At 34.2% G+C, this 24,261-nt stretch overlaps 3 protein-coding genes across 5 annotated transcripts; 1 reads left to right on the plus strand and 2 right to left on the minus strand.

Moving 5' to 3' along the window:
* The first annotated feature begins 10,957 nt into the window (after positions 1 to 10,957).
* On the plus strand, positions 10,958 to 12,435 carry LOC133285916 (uncharacterized). Its single transcript, XM_061483234.1, has 2 exons — positions 10,958 to 11,475; positions 11,667 to 12,435. The coding sequence occupies exons 1-2, from the start codon at positions 11,019 to 11,021 to the stop codon at positions 12,164 to 12,166; spliced, it is 957 nt and encodes a 318-aa protein (XP_061339218.1). The 5' UTR covers positions 10,958 to 11,018; the 3' UTR covers positions 12,167 to 12,435.
* A 2,812-nt stretch (positions 12,436 to 15,247) lies between these two features.
* Positions 15,248 to 16,881, minus strand: LOC133285884 (large ribosomal subunit protein uL6-like). Its single transcript, XM_061483192.1, has 3 exons — positions 16,440 to 16,881; positions 15,633 to 15,755; positions 15,248 to 15,503 (listed from the first exon to the last, which is right to left on the minus strand). Exons 1-3 carry the CDS (start codon positions 16,809 to 16,811, stop codon positions 15,423 to 15,425), a joined length of 576 nt encoding a protein of 191 aa, XP_061339176.1. The 5' UTR covers positions 16,812 to 16,881; the 3' UTR covers positions 15,248 to 15,422.
* Positions 16,882 to 18,812: 1,931 nt separating this feature from the next.
* Positions 18,813 to 23,910, minus strand: LOC133285861 (uncharacterized). Of its 3 annotated transcripts, XM_061483162.1 has the most exons (6): positions 22,810 to 23,910; positions 22,532 to 22,690; positions 21,146 to 21,234; positions 20,892 to 21,056; positions 20,706 to 20,783; positions 18,813 to 19,634 (listed from the first exon to the last, which is right to left on the minus strand). In XM_061483162.1, exons 2-6 carry the CDS (start codon positions 22,650 to 22,652, stop codon positions 19,623 to 19,625), a joined length of 465 nt encoding a protein of 154 aa, XP_061339146.1. In that variant the 5' UTR covers positions 22,653 to 22,690; positions 22,810 to 23,910; the 3' UTR covers positions 18,813 to 19,622. The 3 variants fall into 3 exon arrangements, with proteins under 3 accessions (XP_061339146.1, XP_061339145.1, XP_061339147.1); XM_061483161.1 differs by lacking the exon at positions 18,813 to 19,634 and having other exon boundaries at positions 20,472 to 20,783; XM_061483163.1 differs by lacking the exon at positions 18,813 to 19,634 and having other exon boundaries at positions 20,657 to 20,786.
* Between the last annotated feature and the right edge of the window lie 351 nt (positions 23,911 to 24,261).

Raw genomic sequence — 24,261 nt, forward strand, 5'->3', positions numbered from 1 at the left:
AATGAGCGATAGTCTTTGAGGTCATACTTCGAGGATATGGTGATCGAAAGAGGTTGAAAGGAATACCCTTTAGGTTATACCAAAAAAATAAAAAAGTAGATGAGACTCACTTATCTTTTCTCGGTCTTCTCCTTAATGGATCTCATTCGCTATTATATATGTACATAAGAATGAAATTATATTCCTTTTTAAATAATAGAGTAGATAGTCTTTTGGTTCCCTAACAAAAAACATGATCCCCACTTTAGTCCCTTACAAAAAAAAAATAGTCTCAAGGTCCCTAAGAAATTCAAAATGGACTCATTTAGTTGAAATCGTGGTCCCTCACAAATTCAAAAAAGACTCACATTAGTCCCTCAAAAATACTAAAATGGATCCACTTTGAATTTTAATAGTGATCAAGCGACTATTTTTTTTGTAAGGGACTAAAGAGGGGATCATGTTTTTTTGTTAGGGACCCAAAAGCGTATTTACTCATAATAGTATATCATTTTGCTCTTGTTTGCCAATATTGACCACGAATTGCTCAAGTAAAAGACTGGGACACCTACTCGAGTAAATCAAGCAGGTGGACAACTCAAATTTGGATATACGAATATTTTTTATTCAAATCAATTTCTAATGTCTTGTATATGTATAATTATAATTGAACTTGTGACAGGTGTTTGAGGGTCCTTTATAATTGAGGGCAATCCCGATTAAATTTAAGGTGCCAAAATATATATTTTTGTTGATTTTCGATATGACTTGTTAAGTTGGATTTATTTTTTTATTAATCCATACTTATTATTATATTATTATATCATGCATACACATATTTGGACTTTATATATAGGTTCGAGGGTCCAAAACAATTGAGAATAATTTTATCCAAGCTCTTTATACCCCAAAATAAGTTTACTAAACTAAGTTTTATGTACATATTTATGTTCATGTGACATTGCTTTTAAAGATTTATACTTATTTACTTTATTATTCCCAAAATTCATGAAGGAAGCATTTTTTTGAAAAGAATTTTTTTATCAAATCCTTTTCGACAACTGAGTCAATAGTTATTTTCTTCCAAAGTTTACACCATTTTAGGGTATAAAGAGCTTGGATGGAGATTTTCTTAATTGTTTAGGACCCACAAACACTCATCTTAAGTCCATTTATACATGTATAAGACATTAGAACTTGATTTGAATCAAAAATATTGGATCCAAATTTGAGTTGTTGTAATATGTCGAGCGCTGACGACGGCGGTGAGTCATCGCCAGTACAAAAGGGCACAGACAAGGAACAACTCCTGACAGGCTTCCAGCGAGGGGTTACATGAATTAATCGAATCGACACCTGAAAGAGAGAGATTCCAAAGACTGTGCAGGTATGAGACTGCACAGTTGGGGATAACTTATAAGAATTAATTGGTACTACCAATATTAACAAGATGCATCTACTTTTCGGTAGCCCGAAACGGAAGAACTCTATAATTAAGCGTGCTTGATTTAAGTTTTCCCAGGAAGTGTGCAAGTGAGGAAAAAGCACACTGAAAAGTCTCGTGTTAGTATGTGGGGATAGTCATTGATTCTTGAAGCAGTCGGACATTACAGTTATCCACTTACTTGAGTTACTCGAGTAAGATATTTACTCGAGCTGGCCTAGTTACTCTAGTAACTTGCGATCAATGTGGTCAAACAAGAGCATATTGATATATTAGTTAAAAAAAGTGATAAAAAAATTAAATCAAGGGCACAATGGTTAATCACCCTAAAATCGCCTTGGTTAAGAGGTTGACAATGAAAGTCACATAGTAGACGTGCAAACAAGTCTGATTATACATCACAACATGCCACTTGGGATAAATGCATAAGCTGATAAGTGCAGAATTTAAATTCAAATTACATGCATCACGAAATTTTCTCAAGATAAGGATGAGATAAGGTTGTTTTGAAGATAAACTCTTAATTTAAATGAAGATAACACCTTATCCTCATCCAAATCAGCCACGAAGATTAGAATAACAAGCATTCTTATCAAATCATATCAGAAGATTTAGCTACAGCACTGAAATTTTGAATTCAAGCTCAAACTTGGAGCCCAAGTTACCTAAGTCTATAAATACAAGAGCTCATGAAGGCATAATGAAAAAATGAGCGATCATCTCCATACACAAAAAGCTCTTGGACATTTTTAGAGGTCACACTCCACCATATTTCATCCTCACTAATCGAGAGACGGTGGAGGGGTTCAAGCCTGAGAGGGAAGAACCCTATAAAGATTCTTGGAGGAAGGAGAGCTGCTAGAGCATCGCTGGAGTAGAATTGTGCCCAAAGTCTTAGGATAGCCTGTTCTAGTGTTCTTTTATGTTTCTCCATGGATTTCTTCTTCTCTGTTCTCTTTTATTTTACCTTGAGCTAAACATTTTCGTAGGTTGGGTGATAGAGTACCTATGTTGTAACAATGTAATGGAGGCCTAAACTTTGCATATATGAATGTCTAATTAGTTATTCAATGAGTATGCTTTGTTATATTCATGTGGGCATGCCAAGAGGTACATGTATGGTTTTGAGGATGTTGTGACCGAGAGGTTTCCAAACTCAAACCCTTGTTGAGTAGTGTGGATTAACTAAGTTAAAGATAACTTAATTAAGTATTTCCAAAAAAAAAAAAAAAAGATAACTTAATTAAGATGAAGGTAGAGAGATCATTCACATCACATAGCCTTAGAACTTGTGCTTCATTGAATTCATTAGTTAATTATTGCATAGAGATATGAGGGTTAAGTGTTGGGTATATATGTAAGGTTGACGAGAGTCCCTACATGAAATAGTGCTCGACTACTAGTCAAACATTGATAGAGCATTATTATAATATCATTGCATCATTGCAATATCAGGGAAATTGATCCTAACCTATATCTCACATCCATCACTAAAATCAATTAGTTTAGTTTGTTGTTTTTATTAGTTTAATTATTAGTTTTAGTTTACTTGTCTCTTATTTTACAAAATCCACCATAAAGTTCATTCATTTCCTTTATTTCTTTGCTTGAATAATCACGATTTATAAGGGTGTGCATGACAACCTTCCCGGAATCAATTCTTTTTTAATTTTTGTTTCCGAGAACAGAAATGGATAGGAAACTCGTTTGGCAAAATCGATTTATTTTTTTTGTTTCCGGGATAAACCGGTTTAATTTTTGTGCTGGGGAACAGAAAAAAGAATCAAAAAAATTTTGCTTTTTTGTTCCCGGGCTCAAAATGAGAAACACTTATCTCTCTCAATTACTCTCCACCTCTACCATCACCACCACCACCACCACCACCATCATCATCCCGACACGACTGTCGCCACCATCGTCGCTGCCGCCATCGTACGACTAGTGCCGCCGTCACCACCTCTCACCACCACGATGTCACCGCCACCATTACCACCACCTCCACCCATCACTACCACCATGCCACCACCACCACCACTATCACTGCCACCGTCACCACCGCCATCAACCACCACCACCACCACCATCGCAACCATTGTCGTCGCCGCCACCATCGCCATCACACGCCAGTGCCACCACCCTCATCGCCATCACTACCACCACCACAATGCCACCACTACCATCACCACCACTGTCACTAACCACCACTACCATTGCCGCAACCACTACCATCTTCACAACCGTTGTCGTCGTCGCCGCCGCCACCAACCGCCACCACCATCGTCACAACCATTACTGTCATCACCACCACCATCGCCACCGCCACCATCACCACCACCATGCCTTCACAACCACCACCACCATGTCACTGCTACCATTGTTGCCGCCACCAACCACCATACCCACCACTGTTGTCGCTGTCACTGCCGTCACCTCCACTACCACCATTCCCACCACTACCACCGTCGTTGCCACCATTATCACCGCCATCGTTGCAGCCACTGCCGTCACAACCACCACCGCTATCTTCACCACGTCACTGCCACCACCACTATCGTATCGCCGCCGCCGCCACCACCTCAACCACACCATATGGAAAGGAAAGAGTTGATCCGAAATTTTTTTATATTTAATAAGAATTATTTTTTATTATATTATTTGTGTGTTATAAAACACAATTCTCATCCTCGGAATAAAAATGGAACATGATATCAAACACATTTTTTTTCTCAGAACAAGGCACAGAAATAGAAAAGAATAGTTTCTTTTCAGAAACAGTGCTCGGGAATAGAATGGTTGTCATGCACACCCTAAATCACCTCAATGGGAATAATATCTGGACTAACAATCCTATATTACTTGTTGACAATGTGCACTTGTGTTTATCAAGGGTGTTACTCTCACACCAACATGGTAACATAAGCATTACTCTTTTATAGTATTAAATGAGGGGGCTTAAAAGTACAGAAGGTAAGGGAAGGATTATGGTGACCTTCTGCGGGATCTAATATAGGCTAATTGGTTCATTAATGGCAAGGACTTGATTTAGGATCTAGGTATATTTAACTTACTATAATGCAAGGGGAAACAAAGCCATTAATTGATTCTTTACCAACAAGAACTTTATTTAGTATCTTAGTATGTATAAGCCACTACAATACTAGGAGAAACCTAGCCATAAATTAACCTTTAATTGAGTTTTAAGCCCAAGCTAAAATAATATATATTGGGAAAAAAAGTACTTTATCCTCCAGGAAGGGCATGTATTCATAACATGAAATGTGAAAAAATAAAGATTTACAAGTTGAACAACACAACCATCCTAAAATCATTTTGGCAAAAGTTGATCAGGTGACAGAGTTTTTATCAATCACTAAATTCACAACATACCTAATTTTTATTTACCACAAAATCTACCAACCAAGTAAATATTAAAAGAGTTTTAAACAATGATGTAACATATATTAAGGCATGGCTATGCATTAAAATCACTCCCCAGTTTAATGAGACGAAACAAGACTCAAAATATGCCTTAAATTGAAAGACTCAGGTGTCAAAAGTAATCTAAACCTGGACTTTATTGGACATCTAAATGTACCTTTCATTTTCAAATTTGGACTTCAATTCCTTAGTCATAAACTTGATCTTAGAGGCCACCCTGTCATTAAAAAATAAAAAACAATCACAAATGATTTTGCAACAAAATTAAAAGTAAACAACCAACAAATTAAACAAAAAAGAAGAAGAAAAAAGAATAGCAATTATCACTAATTTCATAATTCATTTCAATAATTTTTGCTTCAAATTCAATTATATATTTTAATTTACAAATAGACGAGTGGGTGATAGGAAACACATATATGGAAGTGAAGAATTAAATTCCTCACAGATCATTTTTAAAAACTACTGTCAATTCTTAAAGGAGATTCAAAATGGAAATATAATGAATTGACCAGTGCACATTGTTTTTCACAATACAAAATCGCAGGGGGTTTCTTATGCATTCAGAATATAGAATCATTTCATTATAATATTCAAATCATAATAAATGAATTGGTTCAAGCGCATGACATGATTCATTTGATATCTCTGCAGCCACTTTAGATCGAAGTGGAAGTGAAATTCTCGAGTGGTAAAACAACACAAATGTTAAAAAAAATGCAAAAAATTCCAGATTTTTGAAGAAAAAAAATGAAGAGAACAAAATCAGTAATAAAATGAAATCTTACCTCAGAGAGAATGAGAACCCTCGAACCTCAATGATGAATCGGGCAATTGAGAAATTAAGAATTAGAAATATGGTTTGATAATTTCAATTGTGAGGAAAGAGTAGATAAAGAAAAAAAAAGGCGTGTTGTTATTTTCAATGTGATTACGAGCTAACCCAGATTGATCGTAACCCTAGCCTACAACAGTTTTAGGATTCATGGATTGAGGTTAAAATAGTCCACCGATTATGGGACTCTAGGAATAGTGGATTAAAAAGTCGGTTATATGGGGTGGGTTGTGGGCTTTAACCTATATTGACAACTTTAGACTATTTAAACCAATGAATAAAATACATTTGGTCAAGTAAGAAAAAGTGAGAACTGAATTGTATATGATTCATTATATTTACTTATGTTTCTTTCTCTCCCAAATATTGGAGCATCTCTCTAAATGAAAAGTTGAGGCGTAAATCTAATCTTCTAAACTCGTTGTTGAAGTATTTTTCTTTTATAGAGTTGTTTTTTTTCTATTTTTTTAATGTTAAGTGTATAAAAGAGTCAATTTGATTAAAAACAAAAAATATAAGTTCAGGATTCATTAAAAAAATTATAGAGTAATATGATACAAAAAATCATACTTTATTTGATTGTTCAAATAACATAAGTACTAAACAAAAATAAATTCAAAGGACATAACAAATCTTTAAAATTTGGTTACACATTAACATTACAATAAACTATGCAAACTGCGATTGTTATTTGGGCGAATCATGATGGTTTAAACAGCAACGAAATTACCCTCGTAGCATGTGACAAGTCGCCACAATTACTACCTATGTAAGATCACTTCGCAATTTTTTCATTGAATTGTTCGAACGATCAAGAGCAACAATAGTTTTAGGGTTGATTGACTGTTTTACCCCTATTTTAAAATCAATTTATCATTTTTTCTGTTATCTTAAACTATAAACAAATATATCCTTATTTGACCAAAGTTTGACCAAACTACTAAAAAAAATATTTTAGCCACGTTCAAAACCGTAGCTAACTTGCTGAAAAATCGAGGCTAATATAAGTTGAGATATATATTGAACATACATTTGAAAAAAAAAGCTTTGTGATATATTATAACAATTTTCTTCTCGTAAAAGCCTTGCATCTCATAAACCTGAGAGGTGTCTCGTGAGCATCTCCCTCCAGCATATAAGTAGCAAACATAAGCTTCTGGGAATCCGTACACTGCATCTCCCTCCCTCATAAATATCTTGTCCATGGCCTGGAGCCATCTAGCAGCAACAATGGGGTCATAGGATCCATCAAAGGGAGGTGGCTTGTGCTTACGGAAAGCATTCAGCCGGCGATCTATAGTCTCTCGATCCTCTATGGGTTCAAGTTAAGGCTGCATCAATCATATGATGTGACTCACACCCTCCATGTGGCTCAAACCATCAGGGTCAGGATTATGCGTTCCTCCTCCTCCGTTCCCATCATGGTGACTAGGTGGAGATGGTGGTGGCGGTGGCGGTGGTGGCGGAGAAAATCAGCCCTCATTACGGCCAGCCCTCATCTCCTCCAACATGACCCTCATCATGGTCATGTTCGTCAGCCTATTCACCTCAAGCACGTCCTCTGTAGCTTTCCTGTTCGCCTCTCTCATGGCGTCCAACATAGCCTGTTTGGCCACTCTGATGGCCTCCTGGTCGGCTTGTCTAGCCGCCTGCATCTCAGCCAATGCAGTCAGGATAGGATCAGACTAACCCTCATTCGTCTCTCGAGTCCTCCTCGGAAGTACTATAACTCTGCACATGTTACACAAGGATAAGTTGATCAGGCCTACACAATATGGTCACGCATGCATTATTATAGCAAAACCTAAAAGAAACTCAACAGACAATTCACACAACAAGGCATCCTAAGTTATTGCAATACATACAGGCTTTTTCCCTAGAAAGTGCTATGATACCATAAAATGTAACACTTAGTGTACACCCGGTGTATTAAACATACATATGGTAATAGCGCAGCTAAATAAATGCGGAAGCTAACTTTTTCTTTTCAATTATGAACTAATCATTATTAATCAAGTGGATTTACTTATTTCTTTTCAAAATATCGCCTGTATGTAAATTGCAATAAATAACTAACTGAATAACCTCATGGTATAAATAGGTCTCTAGTCACGAAACTATAAAATGTAGACTGGACAATATACTGATACATTATACAACTCAAGACTGAAGAAACATAACTGATATCACTGTGGCATGGACAACCTTCATGCTCACCAAATAAGGCAACATAGCCAAACAACGTCACGAGTCAAATAATGATGCACTGAAAATAAAACATAAATAATATCCAGGCATATCATAAAAGCAACATGCATAATCAGCTCAACTCTGGCCTCCTGCCACCAGAGGTCTCAACCCTCGAGGTACCTGTACCTGAAAATGTGCCCCAACACGGGGTGAGATCTCTAAAAAGAAATCTCAGTAAGACAAGGGGTCCTCAAGGATCTCTCCACCCCGAGCTCACTTACATGTGCAATATAAGTTCCAAAACAGAATAAAAGTATAATTTCATAATTTGTGCAATGCAGCATATATCCATGTCATGTGTGTAAGCATCCTACTGGCCAGAGAATAAAAGGTAGGGTTTACATACGTCTACAACCTACAGTACAAGGCTTCTCGCTTGTACCTCACCCACAGAGTTACCATCTTGTATATCTCCACATACTCAGAGGTTACTGTCTAGGTGGAACATGACATACATATCATATGACATTTGCACTCGTAAAACAGCTCAATAGCATATCGATAATCATCACATATTTTCACACCAAAACACAACATACATATAAACTATCTCTCCATGAGGTATGGTGGAACCAACAATGGACAAAACCGAGAACACGAAAGCTTACCTGTAGTGCCAAAATCCCTATCCAAAGGCTCGGTATACACAGACACCCCAACAGTCGCACAACACGTCAATTGCAATCTGTTTTGTATGAATACACAATTTAATATTCAGAAATCTCAATTACATAACCATTAAACAACGTCCTCTCTTTCGTTTACATCCTTTTTAACTCATTGTTATCATGTACGAAACCTCACTATTAAAGGTATTAATGTTTCCCAACAGTAACACTGACTTCCTAAGGCATCATGCCCTAATGAGAACTTTCCCACGCATTAAAACTGATTTCTGATCATTCTGACAGGGGGTAATCGATTACCATACAATGGGTAATCGATTACTCAACTTGGTAACCGATTACCAAAAACAGAGTAATCGATTACTGAACATGGTAACCGATTGCATACGAAAGGTAATCGATTACCACGCGGACAGAACAGAATTCTGCAAAAACTTTCTGCATAATCCGCGACTCCAATGGTTCCCAATGGTCCAAGGTCCCATTTTTTTTTATCAAAACAGAAGTTCCTTAACACTAATCATGCATAGATTAACCACCATTTACTTGAATAATCAAAGTTCCCTCTTTTAATGACTCAAACAAGCTAAAATCATGAAATTTCAAGGGAAATGGTCAATGGTTGCCTATGGACCTTTGAACTCAGAAAATGAGAGGACTCTGAGGACCAAGGAAGTGCCCCAAGCCACTGACTTAGTGGTGCACGAAAATCTCCACACCAAGGCAGGTTCTTTTCTTCCAAAGCTTGGTTCTTGAAGCTTCAATGGAGGTGGAACACACTCACACTCCCACAACCAAGGAGGCAGCCCTCACATGCTTAGAAAACAGAACCTTAAGCTCCCAAGAACACACTCCTCACTCCCCCAATGCTTGCTACAAGTCTACAATATGATGGAGGAGGGTTTTCAAGAAGAAAAGGTGGAGTCTTGGGCTTGAAAATGAAGAAAAGCTCCAACTTTCCTTTGAAGAAGAAGGTGGCAGCCAAGACACCAGAAATTCCGCGTAGAAGAATGAAAAACTGACCTAAAAAAGTATGTCATTTAGTATTTATAGTCTCCTTAAGTTTAATCCGTCGGTATTAGCACTAATAGTTACGCTAATCATTTTAATCTCAAACTTCATATTCTGAACCTAGCCATTTTTCTAGGATTTGTCATATTTTTATTATAATTTTTCGCAACACTTTTCCGGTATGCGTTTTACACGTAGCCGGAATTAGTTCTGACATTAATACTCATAATTATGACTCCAAACTTGGTTTACTCAACTTAGGTATTTTTCTAGGAATATTCATGTATTTATCATAATTTTTCGGGATACTTCATCGGTACGCATTTATTCCGTGAAGCAGAACCGGTATCTGCACTTTTCGTTAGAAAAGCGACTTTCAGCGTTATTAATCCCTTATAATAATTATTTAAGTCTTCCCATATTTATTCGACGTCAATTATGAAATTATTTCTTAAACTCATAATTAAATTATTAAAATTCCTAATTTAACGGTGCAGGTTCTTACAGGTCCAACCCGTCAGATTGGCCTGTTTAACTCGCCCAAAATGGATGTTAGGTTGGAATTTCCAACCTGCTTGAATTTGTCTCGCTCTTAAGAGCGGGTCAAAACGTGTTCAACCTGCTGCTGTCGGTTGATTTTTTAATTTTTTTTAAATATTTATTAATGATATTTTTTACACCATTTTTGTCATTATTTGATACCTTTTACATTTTTGGAGAGCATAATTTTTGAAAAAAAATTATTTTTCTAATATGTTGGCGGTGTAGGTCGGGTTGGGGGCAGTTTAAAACTTTTAACCCACTTTCAAAAGCAGGGTGCGACAGGTTACCCCCCTAAGAATCTTCAAGGATAGTAATATTATTCAAGCCTCATTGCAAGAACGGCAAGCCAAAACAAGATCATTGGATGCTCAATCAGAAGAGAATCAATCATTAGTGTCCCCCTCACACTTGGCATATAAGTAAATTCAAAAGTTTCATTGCAGCAAGAAGGGAAAATGTTGAAGCTTGTTTTCATCCTCATCCTTTCAGTGAAAATGTGAGAAACATTGTTACTTATGGATTAACTACAATAAATAACTTTGATCAATTATGAAGATAAAACTTTTTTATAGTATGCATTTATATCATTAAAAATGTTTAATCTCTTGAGATATATATATTTTTCCTTAGCCAAACTCTAGTAATTATATAAAATTAAATCCAATAATATAATATTATCAGAATAATACCCTATGGCTGTGATGCACTTAACAGGAAGAAAAAGTTGGCACAAGGGTACACCCTATTTTGTTCCCCTATCAGAGCAAGTAAAGTAGCCTTTGAAAAACTTTAAAACTCTGTTCACTTTGTCTCTTTTCCTGAACCAGAACAACCCTTTTCCCTTTACCCTTTACCATTCCTGTTTTTTTTTTCTTTCTACTCTGTGCCCTCTATGGGGAAAATCTGGGTTGAGATATGCTTGATATCTGCTCGTGGGGTCAGAGTTTCACGCTCACTTTGGAAGCGTCAATGGTATGCTGTTGGTTGGGTTGATACTAAGAGTAAGTATTGCACCAACGTTGATGCTTCTGGGAATGCAAATCCTGTTTGGGGAACCAAGTTTGCCATTCAGGTTGATAACTCAGACCCAAACTTACAAGATCTTGCACTGAACGTCGAAGTTTACAGCAGAGACCCCATATTCCTCACAGAGAAGCTTCATGGCTCAGCCACGGTTATTCTCAGAGAGTTTCTTGCCAAGCAGGTCAAGAACTCTGAGGTTTCAGGGCCGAGGCATGAGGAAGTAGGAAGCTACCAATTACGAAAGAAGAAATCCAGCAAATCAAGAGGCTTCATTGATGTTTCAGTTCGTGTTTCTGAGGACAAGGAAGAGCCTAATTCTCACCCAGGTATATGGTTATTTCACAAGCTTCAATTTTTATTTTTTTTTAAAGAAAAAAAAAAAAATTCTATTTGCACTTTTAGTTTCTAGAAATGGGTTCCATATTTGAGTGAAAAAGTTGACAACTTTGATTGAAGTTAAATCTTTAGCTTTGAATAATTAAGTAAAGTGATTTGAGGCTCTATGTTTGTTATGCAGGTAATGGGGGAGGAATAGTGCTCTTAGATCGTGGCAATAGTACCCAGTTGACCCCAGATATTGGATTTGGGCAACCTTATCAGCAGCAAATGGCTAAACCTTCATTCCATGGGCCAGAAAAACATCCACAAACTACTGTCTCTTACTCACATCCAGTGCCATTTCCTACAAACTATTCTAACCCATATGTGGGTGGACCAAGCTACCCTGCAGCTACTGGACCAAGTTATCAACCACCCAGAAATCCACACTCAAATGTTGGTTATATTCCCACTTTCCCCCCAAGTAGTTATGGCTTGGAACCAAGTTATATTAACATGCCATCATCCTCTGGGGTAGCCCCAAGGCAGAGGGGACCCCCAGGATTTGCAATGGGTGCAGGTGCTGGAGCATTAGCAGCTGGTGCTGTAATGTTTGGTGATAATTTAATGTCAGGTTTTGATGTTCCTTCAGGTCTTGGAGATCCCAGTCTTACCATTGCAACTGATCCTCTTTTCTGAACAAAGTGTTAAATTTAAGCAGCTTCTGTAATTATATATTAGGCTGCACACTATTGTTTACTGCCTACCCGTAAACAAGATATGTCCATGCCATAAGAGTTCTAGTATCTTTAGGTTTACTCTATCAAAGAAAATGCTCAAGTTTCTTGTGTCTGGTCTGAGTCTGGAGAGCATTTTTAGTGCTCCTGGAGCATCAAGTATGAGACAACATATTAGAGCTGATTTCTTGTCATTTAAAAAGAGACAACATATTAGAGATGATTTCTTGTTCGAAGCACTTGAAATATTTTCCTGAATATGAGGGATCAAGTTTTATTCTTTTACTTTGTAGCTAGTTCTAGTCTGTATCTTCATGCTATTCTCTTTGGCACAAAAGAAAAAGGTGTCTAAATGGCAAGTATGAAACTGTATCTGAAACTTGTTATGGAAAGTCTAGTCCTGTGTTGAGGGCATGTTTGGTGTTGGATAAAGTCTGATAGTATAAGACTTGATAATATAAGGTTTGATTATATAATGTATAATTAAATTCTAATACTATTAAGCATTTGGCATGGTATTGTATAAAATAATACTATCTAATATTTGATAATGTAATGTATAATACTAGATAAGATAAAAATAAATATTTTTGACAAAAATATCCTTTAACAAAAAGTTCATATGATTCTTTCAAATATATCTTTCATTTATTTCCTTCTATTGTAATTTTATTCGATTTGAGTAATGTCAGTTTCTCTTATAATAATTAATATCTTGAACAACAATGAGACAGGATTTTCTCAAGACTAAAAAAGTCACCTCACATCCTATAGAAATATTCTGCAAGACTAAAAAAAGATAGTATAAATAGCCTTTTTTGTGGCAGGATCAAACATGCCAGTATTTGATTTTGCTTCCGACAATGCAGCTACATCTTACTATGAAGTTCATTTGAAACTGGCATCTAAAATAAAATAATCCATTGAGAAATTCATCTTTCATTGATATACAAGGTTTATATACAAGTTAAGTGAGGTGAAACAAACATCAAAACTATAGACTTTCTTCAACCACCGATAAGCTTTTGGTATTTTTGTATTTGTATTCAATGCCTTGCAATGCTTAACTTGTAGATACGCCGCGCATCAAATTACTTACGTCAAAGTGATCGGCGTCTGTCGTCGTGACATCAAACCCCATAACCTATTGGTAAGATTTGTAACAGTTCAGCCTGAGTCATGGTTTTTTCCCCCCTCGTATTTTGTTATTTCCTTACCGCTTTGAATGTGTCAATTGATCATAATGACGTATGTCTTGCTCAACTTTATTATTAATTATTACTATTATTGGGAGTGGGGGGGTTACATTTGTGAGTTGTTGATAATCTATATTGTATTTCTTAGAAGGAAAGCACTAGACAATTAACAATGCTGCATGTTTTTTTTATTTTGTGATTCATACCATGAGGAAAAATTTGATTGAGATATTTGTATATAGAAATATGAATGGACTATGAGTAACTTGTAACAGTATACTGCTTAGAATTCATCTCTTTGCCATCAAAGCGCATTGAACTCACATGTGATGCATATGATAGGTTAATCCCCAGACACATCAGTTAAAGATATGTGATTTTGTTGGGGAGCGCAAAGATGTTGGTAAGTTCCTTTTTCTACTGAATTTGAAGATCTTTTTTTTTTTTGAATATCTGAATTTGAAGATCTTTTGATAGTATGTATCTGAAACTTATGATACTATTGTAATTTTAGGTGCCTGGTGAGCCCAACATATCATGTATCTGCTCTCGATATTATAGAGCACCAGAACTTATATTTGAGGCAAGTGAATATACAACTGCTATTGACATGTGGTGTGCTGGTTGTGTTTTAGCTGAGCTCCTTCGAGGACAGGTTAGGATATGCACTATTTTATTTTATATCTGAGCTTTTATTTTATTTTTTCCTACTTTTAAATGTATTTATTTTGTTTAATTGAGCCCATATTTTGAAATAGGTCAACTAATCATTTTTTTGTAATTAAGTTTAGAAGTATTTCTTTTTTAAAATAATAGGAATAAGAATAAATAACATAATTGATTAGAATAAAGCAAGAAAAAAATATACAGGATAAAAAATAAAAAAGATAAAACACAAAAATAATCATACTATACATGTTCTTTATTATTTGTTTGGATTTAGATAGTTTGTTGTTACTTTGTATTGAGTATTTAATTTTCTATTTAGGTTGAGTCAAATTATAATTTTCACCTAAGTTAATTAATTATAATTATATAATAATAATAAAAAAAAACAAATGCCAAGGCACATGCTGGCTTGAATGTGACAACGCCACCGGATAAAATACATCTTGATATTTTTGAATGCTTAGTACTTATCACTGCTTAAAAAGGAGAGAAAAAAATTAAGGAGCACAGATTTAATTATTTATCTAAAATGCAAAAAGTTCTTATTCCTTCCGAAATCAATTTTACTGGTCGAAAATCGGGAATTCATCCACGCAAAATATACAACCAAACTCAAATTTTGTTTGATAGCAAATGGAACTTTAGAGTATTTGCCATAAAATCGAACAAGAGAAGCTATGTAATTTCCAACTACCACTTACGAATGTAGAATAACTACTCAATAACAGAAACGGCAATTTTGTCTTAAAAAATTCATAATACAAAAGATAGAAACACATTTTAACTAAAAATTAGTTTTGTTTAAAATTTCACTGAATTTAATTAGCGCCCCTCACTTTAAAAAAAACATATAGAATTACAACTATTAATTACAAATAAAGAATCAATTATAATAATTTTTTTGGGTACACGGAATTACTCGAAGTAATAATAGTATATTACCAAAAAAAAATTCCATTTGGACTAATTTTAACAAATTAATAATTTTATAGTTTTTTAGGTATTTGATGGCCAAAGATCAAGGGAGAAGGTAGGAGAGGGTGCGTGGCAACGTGATCAACGAATAGTTTTGCAGATAAAGACTAGAACATTGCGGGTCCATTTTAAAGTGGCGCCAAAATTGTGAATTTACACAGAAAAAAAGAAAAGAAAATATTCATAAGGATGCATGCAAAAGCTATTAAAATATTTGAATACCCTATTCATATAAAGATAACTTTAATAACACAGCATTGTAAATCCAATCTCAAAGAAGCTAAGAAAAACTGTCTTCAAAGACTCGGGAGTAAACAGAAAACAGTGCAGGCAGATGAGTGACTCAAATTAAAATCAATATTCCTAGTTGTCCACATTTTACTCTTCAATTGTCCCCTTCTCGCTAACATAGATACCATCAAGGAACTTCCGGATATCTTTGTTTTTAACATGGCATTTCTGTTGCAATCAAGGAGGGATAATATTTTAAAAACAAAAAAGAAATCCAATTAATTATAATCTAAGAGAAAAAATGGAACAAGGTTGGACTGTGTGCGTGTGTATAAAGAAAGTTAAAGAACTGCGAACCTGGTTAATGAGGGCACAGGAGCGGGAAACGAGCTCAATGTCATTTCCATCCAAAATCAATTCATCCTTGACCTTTTCAGATCGACCAACAGAAACACCTTCAAGCATGTCCACTTTCCTCACCTAAGTACATGACATCCAAATAAACATTTCAATTTAAAAAAAAAACTAATCTATCACCTGAAGTTTATGTCTATCTTTCTGTGCCAACCCATTGCATAACAAAGCATTTTGCATTTACATGCACCAGCAATATCACACTCAACCCCGTAAGATATAAATAGAACAGCAAAAGACACAATACTGAAATAGAATAAAATAGGAAATGAAAATGCATCAATACCAAAAGAATATAACTACTGGTAAGATCAGGGAATATGTGGAATTGAGCAATCACAAGAGCTAATACAATATGGAATTCCCCAATCAAAACAATTCATAACGCAGACACAGAAAGCAATGGCTTACAAAGATCAATTCAGAGATATTCATACCACCACTCTACCAAATGTATTAGAAATTAATTGTTTCAAAAATGTACCCCAATAACAATGTACATCAAACGACAATAATTGGAAATTAAGTACACATAACAAATCAAGCAAGCTGCTGATGACTAGATTGAATGACTAAAGTAACAACCCCTGAAATTACTATATGTAAAATCATAACAAATTTTGAAACCACAAACAAACAGCTATAAACTATGATCAACCCTCAGATAATGAGGCATTCATTACCGAAATGATGAAACAAAAAGAAAGTAAAAATAAAATAACATAAAAACTTGTATTGCAGGGGAAGCACCTTCTTTTCACCAAGGAAATTTCGGATCTCGATGGAGGCGTTGTTATTGGTGATGCTAGCGTTGATTGGAAAGTGAGCATAGACAAAACGCATCTTGTAGCGGTAACCCTTGGTGACACCGGTGATAAGATTCTCGATGTGAGAAATGGCAGTGCGAATGAGAGCGGTGGTCTTGCGAGTTCCGAACCAGGATTCGATCTTAAGCTTCCTCTTGCCGTCTTCGTCAGTGAAGAGCTGAAAATCGAGCTTCATGTGCTTGAAATCTTTAACCAGCTTTCCACGAGAACCCTCCACCTCGACCACCTTCGCATGCACCTTGATGCTCACCCCCTCAGGGACGTCCATCGACTCCGAAGAATAAATCACCTTCATGGTTCCCCTCCCCTTTCTCTCTCTCTCTCTCTCTCTCTCTACTTCTCTATGTGACGGTGATAGCAGATTAGGGTTTTTGAAACCCTATATATATAACGGAGACGGAAGGGGTAGGTCTTGACATTGGGCCGTGGCCCGTGGCCCGTAGTTCCTTGTTATATTATTTATCTCTGTTATTTAAATATTAAAAACTTTAATATAAAGTCTTAACTCTGACTGTATATTGCAATTATTTGTTTCAATAATTTGAATTTTTTTATAATTTTATATAAAGCTTTCACATCTGATATACATATTTTGTCATGATTTACATATTATTATGCTTTTATTTGAAGTTTTTTATATCCACATTTAAAATTTATAATCACCCTTGTGATTATAATATTTAGTGTTGAATTTCTACCACATAAATAATTATCCGTATAAGTTATGAGTTCACTTTTTTTACAGTCAATATAGATAATTTATCTACAGTAAGCCCAAAACGACGTCGTTTTGAGACGAAAATCAAGATATTTTTGTAATTATAATTTATTTCGGGGTTATAATAGCCTTTTTCATTATAATTTTTTAATTTTTCAACGCAAAACGACATCGTTTTGGAAGCGAATATAGATAACTTATCTACATTCACTTTAGAAACATTAAAGCCATAAGTTATATTAATAAGATTTTTTAAAAAAGATTTCTTCCTTTTTTTGAAGACAATATTTGCCCCGTAAATTAAATAGTAATACCTCTTTATGTCAAATTTTCAGCCTCATGTAATGTATATGTTTACCTGCGATTTATATATTAATAATTTATATATTAATATACTTTTGTGTAAAGCTTCTATTATTAGGTAAAATTTTAACTCATATATTTTAAAAATTATACAATTTAATATAAGGCATTTATCACTATATGATTTAAATATTTATGCTTGTAATTCATATATATATATATATATATATATATATATATATATATATATATATATATATATATATATATATTTATATAACGCGAACTTTGTTTAAAGCAAATATTTATTTCTACAAGTACATTTTGTAAATATTTGATTAAAGTGATTAAGTAAGAGAAAAAACTATTGACAAAAATAATTATAGAGATAAAAAAACTCCCAATCATATTAGTATAATATTATCATTTTGAAAGTAAAAGATATAATCATAAGTTATGTTCTGCACTGGTTTCATAGGCCCAATGTGCTGTCCATTATAGTTTATTATTGGGGCTTAATCCTTACACCTCCAAGCATAGGGGTCCAAGTGATAAAAGAATAAACACAAGGGGTTTATGAACTTTTTTCTTTTTTTTCGATAAACAAGAGGGTCAAAGCCCAAAAACAAGAAAACAAGAAAGAAAGCGACAAAATCAGCACACACAAAAAAACCTACACCCCTATTGGATGGTCATTGCCCTAGGCCTACCCACAGCTCCAAGATCAGCAAGATAGAGAAGTTGAGTCCCGGGAGGAGGCTCACCACTAACAAATTCATGGATTCCTTCGTTGTTGCTTGAGATGATGAAGTTAAATTAAATGCAAAAAAAATTATTATGTTAATATCTCTCTATCCTTATCTTGATTTATTGCTTTGAGTTAATTTTTAATTAACAAATTATTTTAATAAAACTCAATTCACACCTCTCTTGAGTTCATCTGGAAGGAACACTTTGTAGACATCACTATCCACATATCTCATATTAACTATGATCCCCTTGGATCAAGCAAATTGTTAAGAAATATAAAATTTTGCACAAGAGTGTGATAGACAATGTAACCTCATACGCAAGCAATAAACTAGCTAGCTAAAAAAAACAAAGAACAACAAGGGAGGACAAATATGAATTTATATTGATCTTTTCTTAACTGAGTATTAGATTATGTGATTTTGTGTTGCATATGATGGCATGATAGTTTCCCTCTTTCTCATACATACAATATATATAAATCTAAATAATAATTATAAATTGTACATAATCTTAGCACTCCACGAAAATAGCTCCAATAAAGGTGACTTAATTTTTCTTTTGTCTGAAAAATATCAATGTTGATAGTAGTAAATCCTGAATTATAAATAAATAAAAATAAAAATTGAAAAAGCCCCAACACCCTAAGAACAAAGAACAATGTCAAATACATTTAATTCGGTGTTCTAATATTTAATATTAACTGTTTGGATATCTTCTTATGAGAATGGAAATTAACTCCTCCAGCACTTTGCTCCAGTCAACTCAAGAGCTAGTTAACGGAAATTAAAGTATCCGAGTTATTTTTCTTATTAGTTGCATTCGTGATCTCTCCGAGTATTCTTTTATGTTAAAAAAAAAAATGACATGATCATATGAGATAATCATAATCATACAAATGTGAATTAACGGTTATAATTTAATAATTACATATTTTAATATTTTTCTCTTTCATCTTTTATCATCATTGATCCAGCTTTATATGATTACAATTACGCATATGACATTGTCATATCTTTTTCAACATAAGAAAATTCACTCTCATGATCTCCCACAGATATTTGGTGGCTTGGGTTAGTGCGAGCTTTTAAATAGGCAAATAAGTCTATTGATGGTTTTCATCATTGAAGCCATAATAATGATTTCTTTTCTTCTTCTTTATTTTTTTTTTTTTTATTTTTTTTTTTTTTTTGTGAATTCATTATGATGATTTTAGTTTCAAGATATATCTATGCTGCTGCTCTTCCAGTTTGCGTAGCTTGGACTCTAAAAGATGTTGCTGCTAGAGTCAAAGTCAGCACAATGTTTACTTTGCTTGTTTCATATTTCCCTTTGTTAGTTTTTGCCCTATTCATCAATCAAAAACACAATAAAATGTTTAGTTGAAAAAAGGAAAGATCGGATAACAATGAAATCAAACAAATTTATACCACAATACAAAAATAAGATACGCTCCGGAATATATTATAACCTTGTTATGAGTTATGACACTTCGTTGTGACACTGTTGGAATAATGATGGCCAATGATCGAAACAAAATTTACACAACAACAATTAATAGTATTTCTATTCATATGTAGCACAATCATAACTAATATATCAATAAAATAAAAAGAAAGTGAGAAAAAAAAAGTAGAAAATAAACGAAATAGAAGAACCTGATAATCATAAATGTGGTAAGCATAAAATGTATTATCAAGTTTATCATAAAATAATTTGAAACTTGAAAAATATGTTATATAAATAATGTTGGCAGTTGATTTGTAATATTTATTACAACAGAGAAATCAAATAAATATGAGTTGATATAGACATAATTGATTGAGATTATATAAGATTATTATTTAATTACTTGAAATAGATTGAAATCCATATACACCTAATTACTTGAGAATTATATTAATTAATTAAGATAATTATAAATAATAACAATGATTAAAGATTACGTTGGATTATGTAAGATTACTTGAGATTGCTTGAAATTGACGTGTATGCAGGCAAACAACTAAATAAAATATAGGAGTTCCATCAGGACAAATCACATTCTGTAGATGAATGTGACAAATTAATTGATACATGTAAGTTATATTTACAAAACATGATCCATAATTTTTATAGTTAAAATTATTTATAAGTAATCTTATAGACAACCGTTGCATTAAATTACATAGCTTTATTGTCAGATTGATAAAAACATATTACTTGGAGGAGAATCGCTGACTACAAGTCACTTTCTTATGCGTGTAACATTTACGCACCCAACTTCAATATATTATATGGATGTGAATGCAGTTACAAAAATTAGAAAACTACAAGTTCCAAACAGCATGCAACAAAGGAGAGAGAAGTGTTATTTAAAAATATAATTACTCAGATGCAGCATTAATAACAAAAATTTATGTGAAACTGGAATATCACCTGTTCCATTGTGGCATTAACCCCATAATGAACTTCCTTTCTTGATAAAGCTTTCAAGGCAGCAACGAAGCATTGGACCTACTAAGCACACAGAATGTTGAAGACAAGGGGGAATAATTTAACATAATACACAAATATCTTTAAATACAGAACTAGGTAAACTAGTTTTAAGGAATGGAAACATACCTTCTCAACGACAGATGTCAGCTTGAAAGTTAGATACAATCCAGTGGTCAGTGATGAAAAGAGACTGCCATAATCCCTGTTCAAGAAAAACCGGTACCAAACTGGGGTTGGCAACAAGGCATGATACAACAGCAGTGTGTACTCAACCAGAGTTAACATTTGAGCCTAGAAATAAGTTAGATGATTTCAGTTGTTGTAGCAGTAAATTATACTTGAAAATTACATGCTTGTTGTATATGGAAGACGCTAATCACCTGCTGACTGAAGGTATGACCTTTGCCATTTTTGTAATATATAAGCAGGAAACACTGGAAAGCCATTGCAGCTTGCCGCGTCAATGTATCTGAAAATCAATGTATATGGTGACCATGAATACCAATAAAAATTAGAATGACTAAAGGCGACAAAAATACCAATATAAAAGGATAGATGGGACACAAAGAAACAATCAATTAAGACAAAAGTAAAGTATAATGATACAACTATCTCCAAAAAAAAAAAAGTATATTGATACAACTCAAGAGATGCAGAAAGATATCGCTCATTATCAGCGTCAAATGATAAGTCAAATGTTGAAGCAATAAATAGCCAGAAAAAAACTGTCTCCAAAACAATATTAAATGAAAGAAAACTACCAAACTATGGCGACACTAACAATCAGTTTGGGTAAATATTGAGCATTTTATGGAACACCAAAAGGCAGATCTTGGATCAACATTGAAAACACAGATCTAATATTGTCATCAATTCATTGGTGTTCCAACAAGTTCTCTGTGTGGCATAAAGGAATAAACCTTTTGAGAGAAAAATTCAAAACGGACTGGCAACAGATATTATTCCTCAATTTATGTGACAGTATCAATTCTACTGAAGGGTTCCAGGTCTCAGCTCACACTTGACAGATGACACCAGATAAAACATGCATAGCTTTTAGAATAAGCTATTTCAATTTTCATAGAAGCACTTATTTCAATAGTTCATCAATTGGGCTGGAAGTGAGTAGAACAGAAACTTCACAGTTGAGATCTTGAGATCATGTCTCCCTACAGCAAATCTGGATCTACAACACGATTTCAGTTAACATTCCTTCTTTCCTTAGATGTATTGACATGTGTATTGTGAAAGTGATCAAGCAATGACAGTTGATATCATGCAAAGGAAACTTTGTCCTTATGCAAAAAGGAGGCTACAATAGGACAAAACTGTTAACTTTATCCTGAAACAATTATAATTCAATTCCTATTCCACCCAATAATTAAATATAGAAAATCCGTTTACCAAAAAAATAAAATAATATAGAGAATCTGTTCTACTGTACCCTGTCTACACATAAGACATTGATGAAAATATTCAAAATAGAAATGAGTTACAAAACAACAAAAAGGAAGGTTTCAATTTCATCGTTAGTGATAAATAAAACAGCTGCAATATTGTGCTGAAAATTTAAAACCCTTGCATATATATGCCAAGCATTCAGGGTTTCCCCTAGATTGCATAACTATTTCTACGGAGCTTTCTCTTTATAGTAATCATAAACTATGGACATGCATTTATGTCACTATGTAAATTAGAATAAATAAAAGTTCAAGCATAAATCCACGGTAACAACTGAACAGTGCATAAACAGAACAAGTCCATACCATTAACCAAGATGATGAATATTGCAGGCCAGAAAGGTGTTGCTCTTGGAGGAAGCATGACCAGTGGGTATAAAAGATCATCATTTCGATACCACCAGTAAATGCACATCACGTGAAGCATGAAAGCAAAGAGCAATGCCAATAAGGATAGACACTTTCCTGATAAAACTAGTGTTGGCCTCTGGTTTATTTGGTATTAGGGGTAGGGGGTTTAACTAATAGAAACTTGGTTTAGGAATGGAAATTTTAAAGGATTATCAAAGATATGTGTAAAGCACCTTTAAAGCTGTCTGCTTCTTAACAGTTTCATTTGATTTGAACCTCACAGCTGATATCCAAATTATGACAAAGAAACCTGGAAGTTCTCAGAAATGAATATCATCAAACAATAAGGAAAAAAAGACCAAAAGCACGAATTAGAGGAAACTTAAACTAAATGTGAGAAGCAGTGCATTACACACCTCTCCGAGGAAGAGGTTGCAAATAAGAAAAGACACAATCACAACTTACATGAATGTAAGGTAGAAAACAAACCACATACTGATTTTCATTTAGTGAAGCTTTCACATTATCAACAAAGGATCTCTATAGAAACACATGGCATGAACATCACAGCTTCGTTAGCTCTACAAAATTTGTCTTTACCTTTCTCACAATTAGCATATATCATACAACAGAAACAATTTTGAATCTTCCCAATATTTTATTTTTAACAACTGGAAAAACTAATAACAAGTAAAAAGCAAACCAAGGGAAATTCACAGTGCCAATCCTATGATTTCATTGGAGTACCCTAGGAGGAGTTTTTGAAGCCAAAACTAACATTATAGACATAACATGAGATAACCAATGAATCAGAACACAAGTGAATATCATACCTCTATGGTAGTCAAGTCACTAATACGAGACATGAGACATGTGATTACCTGAACTAAAAATTCGTAGTCACTAAATGCATTTTATAAGGACTAAGTTGAGCACTCTTGCAGTCAAAAAGAAGCGTTCGCAAATTTCTAACAGATTGCGATTCAATTTTGGGAACTGTTCTTTTTAACAGCAAGAGTGCTCAAATATAGTGATGGTTAGCAATAGCAAATATTGAAGTCAACAGTTAACAGTCATTTTTAATGAAGGTCAACAATATCAAGAACCACAGGAACCCAAATGAATCTTGCAGTACAAAACGCATAGCTTCTTCGCTAACAACCGACGAGGTAATGGGAGATAGATTTGGCGGCGGCGGCTTCGAAACCTCAACGACCTCTAGCGGATGTGGAGAACATTCTCATCGAAAAAATCTTCCGCGTTTCGATGAAAACGCAGCTGAACCCTCTTCCCTTCACTAAGAATCTCAGCGGCGGTTTTGAGGAAGATTTTTCGAGTGATTTTTGTGGAGTATGTACAGCACGTATAAATTATATTTACAAACTTTTATAAACTATATTATATTTTTTTGGAGAATACAAATTTTTACAAATTACATTATGTTCATCTAAAAAAATACAGTGTAGATTATAAATTTTTTTTAAAAAGTTTGTAAATAGATATAAATATTAGTTCATGGGTTCAGCAAAATTTGGCCAAAATGGTACAAGTAAAAATGGTGTTTTAATTTTCGAAAAAAAAAAAAAATGGTGTGTTAATTGGGTGTGCCAGTCCTCCTGCTGAAATTTTTTTATCTGTTACATTCGCATAATAATAGTTAATAAATTTATGTAGGGGTTTATTTT

Source organism: Gastrolobium bilobum, unplaced genomic scaffold (genome assembly GCF_033153095.1).
Source record: "Gastrolobium bilobum isolate Gb01-03AN ecotype WA unplaced genomic scaffold, APGP_CSIRO_Gbil_v1 utg1530, whole genome shotgun sequence".
Lineage (NCBI taxonomy): Eukaryota > Viridiplantae > Streptophyta > Magnoliopsida > Fabales > Fabaceae > Gastrolobium > Gastrolobium bilobum.

Bases quoted from the DNA above. Each gene is read 5' to 3' on its own strand.
- LOC133285916 (XM_061483234.1), top strand. From the start codon at position 11,019: ATGGGGAAAATCTGGGTTGAGATATGCTTGATATCTGCTCGTGGGGTC. The intron at 11,476-11,666 runs GTATATGGTTAT...TTTGTTATGCAG, and splicing joins AGAGCCTAATTCTCACCCAG to GTAATGGGGGAGGAATAGTG.
- LOC133285884 (XM_061483192.1), bottom strand. From the start codon at position 16,811: ATGAAGGTGATTTATTCTTCGGAGTCGATGGACGTCCCTGAGGGGGTG. The intron at 15,756-16,439 runs GTGCTTCCCCTG...TCATGTACTTAG, and splicing joins ATTTCCTTGGTGAAAAGAAG to GTGAGGAAAGTGGACATGCT. The intron at 15,504-15,632 runs GTTCGCAGTTCT...TGATTGCAACAG, and splicing joins CCTGTGCCCTCATTAACCAG to AAATGCCATGTTAAAAACAA.
- LOC133285861 (XM_061483161.1), bottom strand. From the start codon at position 22,652: ATGCTTCACGTGATGTGCATTTACTGGTGGTATCGAAATGATGATCTT. The intron at 21,057-21,145 runs GTGATTAGCGTC...ACTTATTTCTAG, and splicing joins GTCATACCTTCAGTCAGCAG to GCTCAAATGTTAACTCTGGT. The intron at 20,784-20,891 runs GTATGTTTCCAT...TGTGCTTAGTAG, and splicing joins TGACATCTGTCGTTGAGAAG to GTCCAATGCTTCGTTGCTGC.